Genomic DNA, 17,384 nt, shown 5'->3' with positions numbered 1-17,384 from the left:
CACTAGATACAGAATTATTTACACCTAGAAATACACACCATCTCATGGATCTGTTGCATGTGAAATACCAGAATGGTACCTCTGCCTGTGTTTGCTCCTGCTCTGCTGCTGGATGCTGTGTTTGACCTCAACCCTTATAAAGCAGCTACAGCAGGAGAAGATAAAATATGAAAATTCCCTGCGCAAAGCCTGTTCAGTTGAGCATCTCAGGCGGAGCATGGTCTTGTTCCAGACTTTGGGGTATAAAAGGATGTAAATTTGCCTTAAAGCATTCTTTAAAATAAACTAAAAACACCTGCAGAAAACTTTTTGACATAGTCTGACATACGTTAATCATTTGCTGCTCTTGGTGTAGAAATTGTTCCTTAAGCTTACTGAGAATGAGCATGCTGTATGGTTGGGGCTATTTCAGTCATTGGCAGGTCTGAGCACAAATGGAGTGGCTAATGCTGGCTGAGTCACTCAAGCTTTAATAAATTACTCAAAAAAGAAAGAAGTTGTTACATCACTGAAGCTCTCTTATGTGGACAGTACCTTTCAGCTGGTCAGCATCTCATTTTTCATGCAGTCTATGGGCTTCCTGCTTCCTCACAGGCTTATGATGTGAGTGCTGCAGCCCTGCGAGATTTAACGTGCTGCCGCTGGTGCTGTGACGGTGCCTGCAGTCTAGGGTTGCCAGGCTTTTATTTCTGTCTATGGGGGTTTTCTTTGGCTTCTATTGAGAAGTTCACTGGGCACAGACAGAGTTTTACGATGGGCTGAGGACACAGCTAAAATATGGTTAGTAAGATGTTTCTATACTCAGACTTGCAAGCGCTTTAACTGTGCTCTAAACAAGGTCCTGATGTGGGTAGGGAACAAGCTTTCTTTAAAGAGCAGAGTGTCTGTCTGTGAAGTTGCACAGTACAGAGGCTACAGCCAAAAACAAAGCTGTCAGCTTTGGTGGATGTCTCAGAACTTCTGCGCGGTGGCTTACATGACACTTAGTCCTGATGAAGAAAACACAGACTCTGAATCAGAGCCTGTGGTTTGCCCTATGACCTGTTCTTGTCACACCTTTCAGTGCTGAGCCTTGTTGATGAGCAGGCTCTGCTCATCTTCATTCTCCTCCCTGTGCCCAGGCTGAGCTCTGCTTCTGTGTGGGTTAAAGTGCCCCAGGAGTGCCCCATTCCCAGTATTTGTCAGCTGGGTGGGATTCCTGCACTGGAGAGCAGCTACCAACACTGTGAGAGGGGCTTGGGCTTTGTTAAAGGGTGTTGGTTAGGAGTGATGGTCTTCTAATGAGACTGGAAGAGGACTTGAACTTCCACAGAAGGTAACAGCATTAGAGAAAGATGCAGAAGTTCTGTGAATGTTTTTGCTTAAATAACAAATATTGTTTCCTTTTACGCAAATGATTGGTATACAAATGCCAATAGAAGTACATGTTTAAATATCTGAAAAGGTCAGGTGCAACCAGAGCATTGATCTGTCTGCTTGTTACTCTAAATGTAGGTGAAAATCTTCACATTATTTCATAGGTAATGTATATTTTACAGAATATTTTATCTTATATTGTATTGTTATTGTCTACAACCTTAAGCAATATCCAGAGCTGTTTGTCTGGATGATCTGCTTTTTGGTAACTCTTTGTCCACGTCAGGCGACGGAGGGAATACCTTCAGACTTAAACATCTCTTTGATCTTTGAGTGCTTGAGTCATGTATGAGCTTCACATTAAGACTGTGTAAAGTTGGATTTCACATGTTGTATAGACAGTGAAGTCCACAACAAGTAGTTTTAGATTACAGTGCATGTGTATTTATTGCCAATTCAATGTGTCCTGAAGTCACAGCGCATGTGAAAAGGGCTTTGGGGTGGAAAGAATCCTGGGTGTGTTGGGATAGAGGAAGAAGAAGCAGTAGGAAGAAAGTGATTGCAGTGCTAGCCATGAAATCTGTACCTGTTAGTACAGGTACAGGTACTTCAGAGGAAGAGATGGTGTGAAGCCCAATGGGTTAGCATAGCCAGAGATGAGTTTTCCAGGGCTTCCAGTGGTGTTCTGATCGGTTATGTGCAAATGAAAGTGGGAATCCATCACTGCAGAAAGAACTGTGAACTCCTACCCTAGATAATGTAATAGTAGGGATCATCTCTACAAAAGTTGTTTGCTTTTTGTGCCCTGTCAAGCTTTCAGCTTCAAGGGAGTGGCACAGGCTTTTCTTGCAGAGGAGTAGCAATTATTTCTTCACACCCCTCTGCCACACATGCACAATGTCTGCATTTCTCTTCAGTCATTTTCATACTGGATGCTTTTTTGGTGTTCTGGGATAACGTTTACAGAGAGCATCCAGCTATCTTCCTGAAGTCTCCATGTCTGTGAGAGAAAAGAACAAGCGTGGCGAGTTAATATTCCAAGATAAGGTAATGTGAAAACCCAGAATGTTGCAAGCATCCAAATTTGTTTTTCCGGTAAGAAAACCTTCTCCTAAAGGGGTAACTTGAAGCAAAGTCAGTAGGGTTGAAGAGTTGTTTCTGTTTTCCAGTACCTAATGTTATGCAGGTGCAAACATTTTTTCTGGTTTCCTCAGAAGCTTGTAATTAAGTGGCAACTTGATTCCTGATTCAGTGGTGGCCTAATAGATGTGTGTGACTGGGTTAGCTTCAGTAGGAGACTACTTAACCTGCTTAATAATAGTCAATATGCTGAGCCGTGATACTGCTGATCTGTAGCTGTGATTATGGCTGGGTACTGACACACTTCAAACAGGAAGGTCAGTGCCAAGGTCAGGGTCAACAGAAATCACTCCCCAAAATTGGACTGATACAGAGAGGGGCAGTGCTGAACCTTTCTGTACTCTTCATCATCCTTGTTTATTTTCTGTCAGGCTACCATGTTTCTGTGCCTGTGGTTATTTATTACTCTCCATATTTAGTGGCTACTGCTGGGAAAAAGTCCCACAGAATTTCATGGGGAATTCATGAGAACAGGAACACAGAAGGGTACAGGAGTTTGCAAGGCTCTGCTCCTGTCAGAGGTATTTTCTAAAAATGTCAAGTGGACCTGTTCTTAGATTTGTGTCCTTGATAGAAGCTCAGCTTCTTCCTTCTTCTGCCTTGGTGCTCTCTCTTTTTTCAGATCAGCTGGGGGTCCTGTCTTGATCTGGTCCAGTGGGGAGCATCGTATACCATTTGCACCATGCCTCCCAGAGCTGCTTGATGCCTGCAGCGCTGACTTAGCAGCTGGTCTTGGTTGTTTTTCCTAGTCAAACCCAGATGGGCAGCAGGAGGACCAGTGCGTTATTGGCCCTGAAGTTTTCCTGTAACCTAGAATGCAAACAACCCTCCCAAAATCCCATCTGGACATGTCCAACCATTTGTGCTTGAGGTGTGTTGAACTGAGGCTCCGCAGTGAAAGCTTTCTCCTTTGATTTTAGTGGCTCAGGAGGAGCTGTAACGCATTTGCTACTTCAGACAGCACGAGTGCATATTTCCATAGACCAGGTGGGATTTCTGGGTTAGGAATCCCACTTGACAAGCTGCAAGGGCTCCAGTGGCAGCAGCTAAGCTCAGCACCCAGGGAGGGTGTAGGTCTTTTTGTGGGGAGCGCAGGGCACCTGCTGCTGCACTGCTGCTAGTGTCATCTGGTATGAAAGGGAAACAAGTAAGTGTGGTGGAAATCCGAGCTGAATCTGCTGGTGTTCCTAGTGCCCGGGCTGCTGCCTGTGGGAGGGCCAAGCCAGGCGTGTGTGCTCTGTGATACCACAGCGTTCATTAGCCGCTGGGGCTGGTGCAGGAGGTGCAGGACTCTGAGGAAGCTCGGTCCATTTGCTGACCTCGTGCACCACAGGGAGCAATGATACTGGGATGGGATCTCAGTTGCTACAAATTTGGATAGTTTTGCTGGAGTAAAGACACAGCAATGAACACAAATGGAGGATGCAGCTCTTGATCTGCCCTATCCACAGTGGTTAATTTGTAGTCATTGCAGACAGTTTTGATGCATGTTATTTGGGGGAAGGGGAGGGGGGAAGAGACAGAGAAATGGGAACTTCACAGATAGCAAACAATTAAATGAACAATGAAATATTTTGGCCCCATGTTTATGGATTGATTTCATTACACTGGACATGCGTAAGCAGGTTCTGGTCGCTTTTCAATGTATTTATTTATATAGCTATGCTATCGGGTGCTTGAGTAGAAGCAAACATGCTCATTATGAATTCTGGGCCACTCCAGAATGTTAACAGGTCATTAATATGCAAAGGTGCAGAGATCTGTCTGTTCTTTATAATGTTATTCCATTTATATAGTGCTAGCACTTGAAGGATATAAGAAACTCCATTCCCAGCTAGAGAGATTCCTAAATAAAACCAACGAGTTACTGCAGAAGTATATTAGCCCCTGTCTCTATATTAGCCCAGGTCCTATCTCAGTCCTATCTCTGTGTGCTCTGGGATCACAAATAACCACTCATGCTCCCTTGACAGTTCACTGTTACAGCCTTCTCCTCCTGCCGTTACTACGGAATCCCCTAAAGCCCTGCAACAAGGCCCAAGGTGGCAAATGGACGTCCTCTCCTGCCCCCAGTTTTCTGCCCAGAAATGTCATTTTCCACTTGTGTCATGAGGATTGGCTGTTTTCACTTGCTAGGGCAGTTTGTAAGAGGAAAGGAATCTTTTAGCCTAGGGCACCAGTACTGGTGATAGAAGAAGTTTCTCATCTCTTGGGCTGATGGAACTAATGTGTGTATGTGCATACTTAAAATTTATGTGCTGCTGGTCAAAGGTGCCAGGCTAAATGTCTCATGACTCTGAGGATCTCTGTTATTCACACAGAAAAGATGAAAATGTGGGTATGAGTAAGGCTCCCTAAAAATCCTTTCTTCTGTGACAGCCCAGAACCCACTGAAAGCATTGGAAAGGCACATGAAGCGTTAAATGGACTTTGAATGTTTTCGCACTTAACCTGAAAGAAATGTTACTAAAGGTGATGCGCTCACGTGTTCTTTCTCTATTGAATCCTGGGCTTCTCCCTCCGCTGCAAAAAATGCCAGCATTCCTGCTGGAGAGCCATGTCCAGTGCAGCAGATTAACATTCATGTGAACTCTTCCTTAGTTTAAAAATAAGAATAAAATAAAATAATCTTCCTGATATTGACACTTAAGAAACAAAAAAACCCTTTTGAAATCAGTATTTTTGATAAGGGTTGGCATGAATGAAGGAAGTAGAATTGAACAAGATCTTGACTTATGAGATGCTGTTTGAAGAACAGACAGTTTATAAAATATTAGTGATAGGCGTGATAGCTCTCTGTAATCAATGTTACTGGATATCACTTTAGCACTTTGAGTATTTTTGTCGTGCTGTGCGGTTTCTTAGAGATTCATTTGAGGGTAGGAGCTTTTGAACTACGTCCAGTCAGTCATCAGGCTGGTTTGCTGCAGAGAGAAGCTACTGCTTTAAAATAGTATAAGCATGAGAAATTTGTAAGGGAACCTATCTTTACATATTCAAGCACATCCCAAGGTAGGGAGGAGAAGAAAACAAAAGAGGAGTAATACGCTGACTCTATATACAGGGCATATGCTTCATCAGCTTCTCTGATTATTGGCATGCATCCCACTCTGTCCCCCATTTCATTTGTTTATTTGTTTATTTATTTATTTACAAATGCAATGTTCCTCTGAAGCGGGCAAATTGTCATTTTTATGCCCTACTTTGAATGACTCAGACTCATCTGGGATGCATCAGAAAGACCATTGCTTGTTCTGAAGCAGTAAGCTTTCACATTAAACAGCCCATCATCCCCCTGTGCAATGACGAAACTTGATGTCATCTTCACTCAAGGCATGGGTTACATCCCATTCACTTTTTTGATGCATAAATCCATGCTCCAAGTTAATCCTGTGTTCAAATTCATTTCTATAATGGCTGCTGATAATGCAGACATCTGAATAAAATGAACAACAAATTGTCAATACAGATGAAAAACGGAGAACTTGTAGTTGTATTGTTTGTAGTATTGTACTGGTTCCAGTAATAATGCCTGTCCAAAATTGCTAAAATCTCTATAATGGGTTGTTAAAAAATAACAAAATAAATATCTGTTGCAGGGCTGATGAGTGCCTGTTTTGCAGAGGAGTAATTAGTGTATAGGAAAGGTCAGCAGCTGACCATAGGTCGCCTGATGAATCAGAAAAACTTGATGTGCAACCCAGAAGCCTGCTTTTCATTTCTCTTGCTCTAGGAGTAAGACAGCTTGCTCTGAAGGAAAAAGTCTAGCCTCCTGGTTAGGAAGAAATTAAATTAGCATGGCGGTATGGGCTTTGTACATCTGTTGGGTAATATGCTTTGCAAAAATGCAGATATCCAGAGCAAGGATGCAGATGCTGCACTACTTGCGTAAGTTAATGACAATTATCCCAGTCTTCGATGGCAAATGGAGTCGTGAGGCTTTCATTTCCACAATCCATCATGCCACCGAAGACTTGCTGAGTGATACTTCATGATGGGCTGGTAAGAAAAATATACAAACTCATATGCTGGTGTTGCAAATCAATTCTGCTGCAAAGTGGAAATAACTCTTGTACCAATAAGCAGTGAGGCCAATGAAAAAATACCCGTTTTCTGAATTTTCAACTTGCAGATAGAAGGAGAAGCCATCAATCATGTTAGAGAGTTTCCATTCCAGCGATGTTGTTCTTAAAGACACACCAGATGAATCCAGACAAGACCAGAATATGCAAAGCCCCCCCCATTTTTTCCCCTCCTTGTTGGAGGGTTGGATATGAGAACAGGGAAACCTTTTATTTTTTCTTTTCTACTACTTTTAAAGCAAACCTGTAGTCTGGCAAAGGCATGTGTATTGGTTAAATTGACAGTCAAAATGACTAATTAATTGCTTCACAAATGGCTATTAATCATACATTAATGAGATATTCTCTTTGCTTTGGCAAATAGAGATTCTGTGGAAATTCTCTCTCCTTGGTACCCCAAGCAGGCTGAAAGCTTGCAGAACTCAATTAATCTTACAGCACCATGGGGTGTTCGAACTGCTCACCAGCTGAAGAGAAGCAAATAGCTGGGACATTTAAACTGTCCATATTTCACTGTGTAAATTCAGAAGCACTTAATCATTCCTTCAGACATTCGTTTGTTCCTTTTCTTTCTGCCTTGTTATTTGTATTTCAAAGCCTATCCAGGGCTAGAAGAAAAAGGCTCTAATATAACCCATTCCAAATACACTTAGATGGACATATGCCACCTGTCTTTTTGCAAAAACTAAGATCATCTTGTGTATAGCTAATAAAAATTGACACCTACTAGTCATGCTTTCAGCATCTCTTGAAATCTACCTGCATTGTTAGGACATGCAATAAACAAAAGGAAAACACACACCATGCTGTGATATTTATTTTGACATGGCAGAGATGCAAAATCTCCAAGATTAGAAAGAGGGCCAGATGCACATCTTGGATAAATTGCTATATTTCTTTCTAATAAAAATTAAGCCAATTTGCACAAGTTAATTAAAAATAATAATTAAAAAATAATTACCGTGTTTATCAAGATAGCATGAGTCCTAGTCCTAAAGTGATTCTTAAACAGGCAGTGGAGAGCCTGTCCTCTCACAGTTTGTATCTGAATACACTTCAAAAAGGAAAGGTAGGTATGCTCTGTCTGCAATAGCAGTGCATGGTCTGAGAGAAGCCCTGGGCTGTGGGCTGTACAGTCAGCAGCTACTTCAGGAACATGGTTTCTTTTTTCTCAGGTGTCACTGGAAGTTATTAAAAGCCGTTCTGTAGTCCTGTTGATGAGACTAGTCATAAACTGAGTAAGATTTTTGGACATGGATCAAAATCTGCATGTTTTATCTGCAGGTTTAAACTACATGTTGGAGTTTTAGAGGAAACTTTTCCTAGGAAATTTTTCTTCCTTGCCTAGGTTTCAGTTTCATCTGAGGTGGCTAACACAGACTACTGACAAAGACGCAGTGCTGAAGCACACAGATGCTTGATCTCACTCAGTATAGCAGTTCATGTCACAATGTGGACCGTTCTCACCAAATCAAGATGGTGGTGAGTGCACCATCATCTTTGTTAATCATTTCTTTATTCTATATGAAATTAATTTTTCAGACTTGGTCCATCACTTTAAAAGCCATTATACTCGTGGTTGATGGAGTCTTGGTTCGATACCTCTTTAGGGAGGCCAACTGAACCTGCGGGACATGAGAGCCACGGAAGGCCTGAGCTGGTCAAGAAGAGCTGGTGGAGTGCTGCAGAGGTGGCATGAGAAGCTGCAAGCAGGTAAAGAGATGTGGCTTTGCCAGAAGGTTACTGCCCTTTACAGAATGACATGGGTTTGGTGCTGTGGTCCTATGTTGAATGCTATGACCAGCATCAAGACACTGGAAGACAGAAGGGTATATCTTTATGACTTCTTATTGCTGCTTCATGTATCCCTTGTCTGCTCAATCACTGCCATGGGCTTTCCCTGTCTTTGGTCTGGTTAATTTTTTGTCTTGTTAATTTAGTCTTAGTGTAGGTAGGGTGGGAAGTGATGTAGTCTTTTCCTTCTTGTGTCTTTGTGTGGCAGTACAAGAGAAGATGAGAGCTGCTTATTCAGGTTTATCTCTGGTGGGGACTAATGGATAGTTTCTTAAAAGGCTCCTACTAAGAGACAGAAAGGTTTGGCTAGCTGTAAAAAAATAAAATAAACGTCACATATGTACATTTTCAGGCTTTCAGCGTGTTTCCAAACTGTCTGAAAACTGGCCAAATACTCAAACTGATAGCTACAGAAGCATTTTTTTTTTTTTTTTTAGAAAGCACTGTCAGCTGATGCACAGTATGCAAAGAGCTCCACGCTCAGTATGCACAGTACTGAGTACTCTTCTTTGCATATTGCACATCAGCTGACAACGATGCACGGTATACAAAGAAGAGTTCCTCATTTCCAGTGACTTTTACTGGCAATTCCTGTGTCCTTCTCTGTTGGCTCAAAAGGCGAATTGAAATACAGATAAATACCAGCTACAGCTGTCAGATGGAACTCAGCATCCAACAGATGAAATTTTAATTTACTTTCCTCTTGTCCTTTCCAAATGGTTACCTTTGAGTTTTCTCCACACCAGGATGCTGTAGATGTCCATTTTCTGAGAAAAATGTATTTGTTCTCTAAAGGGTACCATACTGTGTTTTCCTCTGGCAACAGGCTAATGAAGACAATAAATTACTAAACCTAAGAATATCTAAAATGCTGACTCACTGCTGCTTCCTATTTTTTAGGCCTGGCCTTGTTTTCAGTAACTTCTACATGAATAGTCCAAATGTGTGATGAGATTGAAACATTCTGTGAAATTGCCCCACTGCCTTCAAATGCAGAAGCCCTTGGCCTCCAGTAAGTGCACTGAAATATTGTTCCTGATTCTGTGAAATAAAATATGGTCTGGATTTGACAAGGAAAGATTAATCTGTAACAACTGCTGCCCCAAAAAGCAGGGCTGGGAGTTGTTATTGCAGCAAGCATCACACCTTCCCGCAGCTGTTGTGCTTCCTGCACCTCACCTTTTGCTTAATGAAAGCAAATAGGCAGGGAGGAGATATATACAAAACATACCCCTGGGTGGTTTTGGCTTTTTCATTCCTGAAGGAGAAGTAACACTCATGGGTCACCATCAAAGTAAGTGGGTTTCCCACTTGGCTAAAGCCCTAAAGGGCTCCAGCAGCCACCTGCAGAGTGGGACCCACCACCACTTGGGGGTGGGTCCTTTCTGGCACCTCCCCAAAGCTTCTGGAACTTTCTGGCAGGTTCCAGCACTTTCTGCCTGTTCTTGTTCTGTGGTGGCTGTGAGGTGCAGCTCTGAGGGTGGTGCAGCCCTAAGGGAGAGGAGAGGCCTGCCTGTGCTGGGATCGCTCCTGAAGCTGAAGTGTTTAGATAGCGGTGTGGCAGTGGCCGTTGCTGATTGCTCTCAGAAAGTGTTCTCACAGCCCACGGGATTCAGCCTTCATGTGGCCCAGACCTCCTGGATCTGATCCCATTCGTGATGACAGCTGGGGCAGGTTATTCCTTTTGCCTTTGCACAAGTATTTTTCTGTTAGTCTCTCCCTTTCCTGTAGTGTATTTGGTTAAAATGATCCAATTACTTTAATCTTAATGGTCGTGTTCTCTAGATCTGCAGCATCCTAGTTACTCTTATTATGTTTCTGGTTTTTTTTGTTTGTTTGTTTTTGTTTGTTTTTCTCTCTTTTTTTTTTTTTTTCATGTTTCTCTTCATGTACCTGAAGTGGGTCACTGTGTTCTAATGGAAGTATTGTTAGTGTGATATGGGATACAAGGACAGCCCTCATGGGCTCCTGTAAAAGACAGATCCCTGCACCGTAGTTCCACTTTGGCAACAGCACGGTGTTCCATATTACTGATGCTTTCTTACCCATATGAGGAGGCAGTCAGTGCCTAACCAGCTATTCCCCCATCTGGGTTTGTGTATCCCCTGCCCTAACATCCTCTTTGAATGTCAGCTTCTTTCTCCAGTCACCTGGATTGCCTGGAAATGTTGCACTGTCTTGGAACATGTGCTCCCTGTTACTGCTGCAGACTCTACAGGCTGAGTTGCAAATAGAAGCCGAGTGTCTGGGTTTTTCAATAGTTAGCATCTAGCAACACCAGACACTCGCAAAGCCACAAAATGTAGGTCCTCCCATGTTAGGAGTGGGCTGCTGGTTTTTATGGCACAGCTATAGCTGACCAGCTAGCTTCAATTCCACCCTGCAACAGTTTTCTTGAGATGCTATTTCTCTAATTTGGTGATACAATTGTCAAATGAAAGAAATGTGTAACATCTTTCGTGGAAGCTGCAATACATGACACGTCACTTGAGCTGTTTGCTGGGCCTGTTGCCAGTCCCTGGTGGAGAGCACAAGGTTTTGGTACAGTGCTTGGTTCCCGACCAAGGACCATGGGCTGTATGTGCAGTGAGGCCCTGGCTGTTTTCATGTCTTGTTACTGCTGCAGTGGTGAGTACTTCCCCTGTACTGTACGAGGGAAGTGGTAAACCTTGTGTTTTTCTGATCACTGCTCTGCTTAAATACTATTTTTGTTTTAATGTGCCCGCTAACATTTTTTAATTACTGCTTTAAGCTAGCTATTGTTAAATTATGTCTTGTTAACTACTGTATTTCAGATTATGCCAAACTGGTTCTGAGTTGATTTTTTTGTTTTGCTTTGAGGAGATTATGTTATTCTGTTCTGAACTGTCAAGATGTGTACTGGCTAAAGGCACACTGCAAACTAATGCAGGCAACCAGCTTAGGTTTTCTCTGGGAGGGTACTTAAAGTGGTTCGCAAGTTACTCACAAATAGGAGCAAAGAGGGGGCTAAAGATCTGTGAACCCTGAGCTTTTTTTTTTTTTTTTTTTTTTTTAATGCCTGTAAACAGAAAATACATAGTTGACGTTTCCCAGATTTGTCCTTAACATTTCCTTTGGCTGTAGAGTTTATACAAAGATGGCTTCTCCCCTCCACCCCCGTTCCATCTTATTTGTGCTGCAGATGCTTCCTAGGGGCGTTGTTATGCAGCCTTTTATGTAGACTGTTTCTTATTTTCCCTCGGCAATGATTATGTTCTTTTCTAACATATCTAAACATGGAAACATCTCCATATACTTAATGGGTCTTGGGAATTTTCCTTTCAGGTTTGTGAAAACAACAAGCTGACAAGCTTCTTCTTGGCATGGCACAGCGCGTGTTAATCTGTGTCATTTCCAGGCTACTTTGTTCGTAGTTAATTTGTTAAATTCTTTGTGAGAACAGACATGTTCCCCACTGAGCAATCACAACAGCTGTGGGGAGAGTCAGTGGCCAAACTGAACCCACTGTGCGCTGTGCTGGGAGCTAGGCCATGAACTGAGCCTGCGGGCAGCACCTGTAGAAGAGCTTGCCTTTGTTCCCCGGGCTGATGATAACAATGGCCACAGCCCCCAGAGCTGTCCGGGAGCTGTGCACCACCTCAGCAGTTGGCCTGTGAAAGGCAGAGAAGAAGCATGCTTTGAGCCCCTTCATGCTTTTTCCTTTTTTTTTTTTTTTTTTTTTTTCTCCTTCTCCTGTGCTTCAGGCTTTTTAACCCAGCACTGTCCATAGCACTGTGCAGTTCCTCTGGCATATTGGACCTGCTGCATGCTCCCCAAAAGAATAAGCAGGTTAAACGTTTACCGTGAAGAGATAACACACAGCATTATATTGCTCAAAATAAATAAATAAATAAATAAAATGGCAGTGAGTCAATGCAGTAGCTTTTTACCTGTCTGTTCAGAAAATGTTTCTATACCTGTATACAACTACCCTTAAGGTGATAGTGAAAGAACCTCAATTATAGAACTATCAAAAATGTGTAGGTAGGTCCTCGGTGTTAATCTTAGAAGCCTTAGTTGATAATTATCTGTTTTCTGAGGCTCTGAGTTTGAACTTTTCTGTCACTGAAGATGAAGTCTCTTCAAAATATTGAGGCTGTGTATTGAATTGTCAACCCCTCGTGTAAATGCTGGGGTCAGGAAGAGAAATTAAGTCCCTTCTGTTTATCCCTGTTTTTGCAGAAGGCCTATCAAAGGTTGTTGATATGAAAATACCACTTGACGAAGAAAGAGCTCATGTAATTCTCAGCCTGTCCACAATATGGGTATCCTCATACTCTTCTGTGAAAGATGAGGAGGAACTTACTCCTGCAAAATCCCATACAAGTAGGGCATGTTGTCCAACTTAATTTAGTACTGTGATTCATTAATGTAGTGTTGTACTTGGATGTTTCTGTGTTGGAGAAATTCAGAAAGGTTTCTTTTTCTGTTGCAGCAGACTCATCTGTTGCAAGAGTCTGAAGAGTCTTTAAATGCAGTTGTGGAAGCTCTTCACAGAATCCTCAAGGTAAGGGCTGTCTTTGCTTTCTCAAGCACTTGGTTTTGGGTACTCAATATGGTGCTGAAGCCTGAAAGAGCGCTGCTCTCCTTCCTCTGGCTCATTGTGTTGGTGGCACTCCAGTGGCTGGAAGTTAAATACACACCGTGCTGTTTCAGTGTCACTTGCAGTAATACTCATAGATAACAGTTCAGGGGAAGCAGGCTGTCTGGATAGATACTAGCATGTGAAAGGCTATTTAGACATCCTGTGTTGGAGAATTTAATTCCAGCTTGTCAGCTCTTCTCTTGTACCACTGTTAATGTTCAGGAAGGCTCTGGTTCACCATGAGGTGACCTGCAGGAGACTTTTTTTTTTTTTTTTAAAAAAAACAACTTTATAGCACAGCTGCATAAGCATGTTGCCTGTGAATTTATGAAGCTGGTTTGTGCCAACAGGAAAAGATCAAGATCAGGTCCAATGTCTGTGGAGTTGGCTGTGTCTTGTGAAATTAAAACAATAAAGGCTTGATGCAGTAAAGAAGGGGCAGCAGGACAGGTTTTCTGTGGAGGTCAGTTCAAACTTAACCACCTTCATGAGTCAGTTTTGAAAGCACTTGGCTCCCCGGTAGTTTGGATGGAGAAAAAGGAGAGCTCTCAGGAGGTGAGCTTTCTTGAAAAGCTGTCCACTTAAATACAATATGGGGAAGATCATCCATCATGTTAGTAGTACCTTGTGTTGCTTGGAGCAGAATCTGGAAATGAGACTGACTGCTGCACACACACGTTTGTATTTCTTCTGCCCTTTTTGTGATTTGCTAAAGAGCTATATGAGCAGCTGGCAGTCTTTATTGTGTGGCTGTAAAGTGTCACTGATTCACCGCTTCCCTTTGGGGAGGTGTTTTACACAGGCAATCCTGGCTTGTTAGCCAGCCATCGCTTCAGCACCTAGGGCTGAGCATGTGAACAGCTACATCAGGATGCCCATGCCACATTTGGTTCTGCTGAATGCTTCTGAGGTTACCCCTTTCAGAGCTCATTGCTGCTTGCAGATTGTTGAAGGCTATGAGATGATGTTGAAATTCAAATGCTATACCAGGCTAAATGACTGCTGTTACAGAGTATTTTGTATTTATCGTGTGAGGTGTTGCCTTTCTCTGTAAGTAGAAATGGGGTTGTCAAGTACACGCTAAACACTAATCTGGACCATAGCTTACTGTTCCCTCAGAAACCTGATCACAGTGATGCAGGTGGGATAATAGCTGTAACTCAGAGTACTCTTACAAGTTTCAACAGCAATCATTTTAAGCCAAATAACCACTTGGCACTTGATCTTAGGGCCAGGTCCTCCATATGGAGAAAAGCAGGTAAGTTTTTGTGCTATGCTGTGTCCAGCTTTCCCCTGTGAGCCTCCAGGTCTCTTTTTTGAATGAGACTGGCTCTCTTGAAGGTGCCATTCAAAGATGAGAATGATCAGGCTCATTTCTCTCTTTTACCCCATCATATCCACAGGGAGCTCTCTATAGGAGTAGCTGTTGATGCCTTTTGACCTTGTCTCCTCCCTGCTTTGTGGCTGTTGAGAGTTTTCTGTATTCGTATGGAGCATTTGCTGAATGTCACCTGTGGCTGCAGACTGGGTAGAAAGGGTCTTCCTTTAGGAGAATTAGCAAGCTCCTTTGGTGTGAAATCATTCAGTTTTTCTGCAGAACTTGTAAATATGTGAAGCCCACCTGTAGATGCTAGCTGCCTTCAGATCAGCGTCACTCAGCCCAAGCATTTATAGCAGGCCATCTGTGTTCTCTGCAAGCTACGGATGGGAAGAGGCTCTCCTTTAGTGGAGCTTGTGTTGACTTAACAGCTGTCAGATCCTTAGGCCACATCTGCATTCCTGAGACAGCCAGAGAGAGAAATAAGTGTATACTCATTTGGTAATAGCCACAATAATGCACTGCGATTACCTGGGCTTTCTTTCCTTTTTCTTTTTTTTTGCTCTTTCTGGCTGGGGGGAGAAGGGGGAGTTTGTTATAAAAAGGTCAAACGCATAACTTTGCAGCTTTCAGCCGTCTCTATTCTTTTCTTGTGTAATTCTTCTCTCTGATTAAACTTCCAGATAAGTCTAGGCACTGTTGCCCAGCCCTTCACATTTAATGATTTTATGCATCACTTGCTCTTGGCACTGCTCACAGGCCTGCCATCTCCGCTGCAGCCTGTGATCTTCTCCTCTAAACGTTTGACATCCACCAGTGTGTCTCTTTTGCTGCGAGACGCCTTTTTTCTTTTTTTTTCTGCTGAGGCTCAGAGAGGGAAAATGATGACGGACAACCTGAGACGAATTACTTAATACCTAAGGATTTTCTTTCTCAGCTCTCTTAATTGTTGCCTCCCTTCTTCTCTTTCTACTTGTCTATTTCTAAGACAAAACAAAACCCCATAACTTGGCAGTGATCCAGATCCTTGCCCCACAGCTGAATCTGTTTAAATTACCAGAAAAATGATCCTCAGAGGATAGTATACAGGGAGCAAATCAGTTAGATTTTTTGCTCAGAAAGAGCAAAATCAGTTAGGCCAAGAACAGGTTTTTCTTTTTCCTCCTTGCAAATTTAAAAAAAAAAAAAAAAAAAAAAAAAAAAAAAAACTTTTTTTGACCAAGTTATTCAGTAGGATTTATCAGACAGACAGAGGTATAGATTCAGGGACAGCATGAGGAAGGTGAAGAGAGAACAGCTGGTTGCCACTTTTCATGTTAGCTGAAACGAAGTAACCCAAGGAAGTGACCTGATAGCAAGATTTTGTGTGTTCCTTTTTAGTGGGAAAAAAAAAAAAAAAAAAAAAAAGAAGGAAAAAAGAGGGGGGGGTGGGGGGAAATATGGTACGCACTGATCCCATTGAAGTCATGTCTGTTGAATTCCATTGGTGTAAAAACTACAAATGAATTGAACAAGGAAGGGGTTTTGACAAAATATCTGTAAGGCTACTTGTAGCTTTTAAGTACACTATAGTAATGTCTAGCTTAGGAAACAGGACACAGCTGTCTGTGGGGGCTGAGAAGGCATATGATTCCATAGCTCTGTATGCTTCTCCTAACCTTTTGCTGTTGGCCACTGAAGCGGAAAACTGGAATGAATGAGACATGGGTTCTGGTGGAGGATATCTGAGATAAAACTGCAATTCTGGTATTGGTTAAGTGACAGTGATGGGATGTTTGCTTACTGAGTTTGATTTGTAAGAAATTCAAATGTCAGGTATAAACAAGGCAGCAGTAAGTCTAAAGGATGCTGACCTGCATCTTCTGCTGATGGTTAAGATGGACCATAGGTCACTGTGGTGTGCTCAGGTGGTAAAGGATTCTGCAGATCACATGAGAACTGGTGTAGATGTAAAATGATGGGTTCTTGGTTGTTACGATCATGAAAACAGCTTGCACCTAGGTATCTGAAATAGGCTTTCTAGATGTAAGTTAGACACTTACAAGACTTAAGTGTGTTTAATCCACAGTGGTTGAATTTTAGGGTTCTAGTCAAGGTGTGCCCTGTCCTCTTGTGTCAGTGTTTGTGCTGGCACATCTCACTAGTGTACCAAAGGGCCGTTGCTACTAATGCCGCCACAGAAAGCTGGGGAAAAGAATGTGTGTTGGGTGTGGGAATCCACGGTGTCTTTAAGATGCTTACATGAAAAATGATCCTGTGCCTTTGTCCCATTTACATACATAAATATGTATAAATATACATGTATATGAAGAGCATAGAAGGAAATGGAAACAGGTATTTGTAAATTACTTATATTACTGATAGTCACTGTTTGTTCCATCCATTGTGCTCTGTGTGTACTTCTTTCCTTGATGCTTGTGTCAAACACCTCACGCTGTGTGGTGATTCTCAGGTACATAAGCTAAAAAGAATATACTACAGGAATACATTTTGCTTGGAGAGCTTTTGATAGGGTGGATTACATGCTGTGGACCTTCCCAGGGCATGCTCTGCTGGCTACTGCAGGGATAGAATGAATAAATCTTCGGTAAGCACTGAGCTACTTCTGGAGAATATGCCATTAACGAATAAAGATAGACAAACGTGTTTCGTGCGTAACCAAAAACATTTCTGTTGTGCCATATAAGGGATGGTATTTGAAAATGTCCATCAAGTTCCTTGCCTGTGCCAGCAGCTGCTTTGAGGGGTCCCGTGTGGGTATCCTGACAGCCAGTGATACCCTGAGCATTGGCCTCAGCAGCCCTCGCTGCTTTGGGTAGATGCAATATCTTTCACTGCAGCAGGGGCAAAATATGGAATGTGGACCATGCACGCAAAGGAGGAGGAAGCTGATGGCCAATTTATAACAGTATTAGAAATCTATGGAAATGTGTTTTATGGGGGAAAGGCTAGAGACTATACAGCTGAGATCTTAAGTAGTTGCTATGATGAAATGATTTGCATTGAAATGAAGATTTGCACCATTTGGAAATAATTAACGTTTACTAAATAATATGGGAATTAAGAGCATGACTTCAGGAGGGCAGCA

General features: G+C 42.4%; 1 protein-coding gene across 14 annotated transcripts in view; it reads left to right on the top strand.

The window, feature by feature from the left end:
• The window catches only part of LOC311209468 (uncharacterized protein), a 191,822-nt gene that overhangs the window by 65,019 nt on the left and 109,419 nt on the right, over positions 1–17,384 (top strand). For 8 of the 14 annotated variants that reach the window (XM_084286820.1, XM_084286821.1, XM_084286822.1 and 5 more), the window contains 3 exons: positions 8,121–8,291; positions 9,273–9,384; positions 12,829–12,900. Coding sequence is in view for 7 of the 14 variants with exons in the window: in XM_084286827.1 (XP_084142953.1) it covers positions 8,121–8,201 (81 nt within the window). In the remaining 7 variants the exon portion in view is untranslated. Of the gene's footprint in view, positions 1–7,926; positions 8,061–8,120; positions 8,292–9,272; positions 9,385–12,828; positions 12,901–17,384 lie in introns of all 14 variants that reach the window. The other 6 variants (XM_084286819.1, XM_084286830.1, XM_084286825.1 and 3 more) reach the window with 5 other exon arrangements.

The sequence above is a fragment of the Netta rufina genome, assembly GCF_964035555.1.
Source record: "Netta rufina genome assembly, chromosome: 4".
Lineage (NCBI taxonomy): Eukaryota > Metazoa > Chordata > Aves > Anseriformes > Anatidae > Netta > Netta rufina.
Note: the sequence above shows the minus strand (reverse complement) of the source record. Positions and strands in the feature narration are given on the sequence as shown.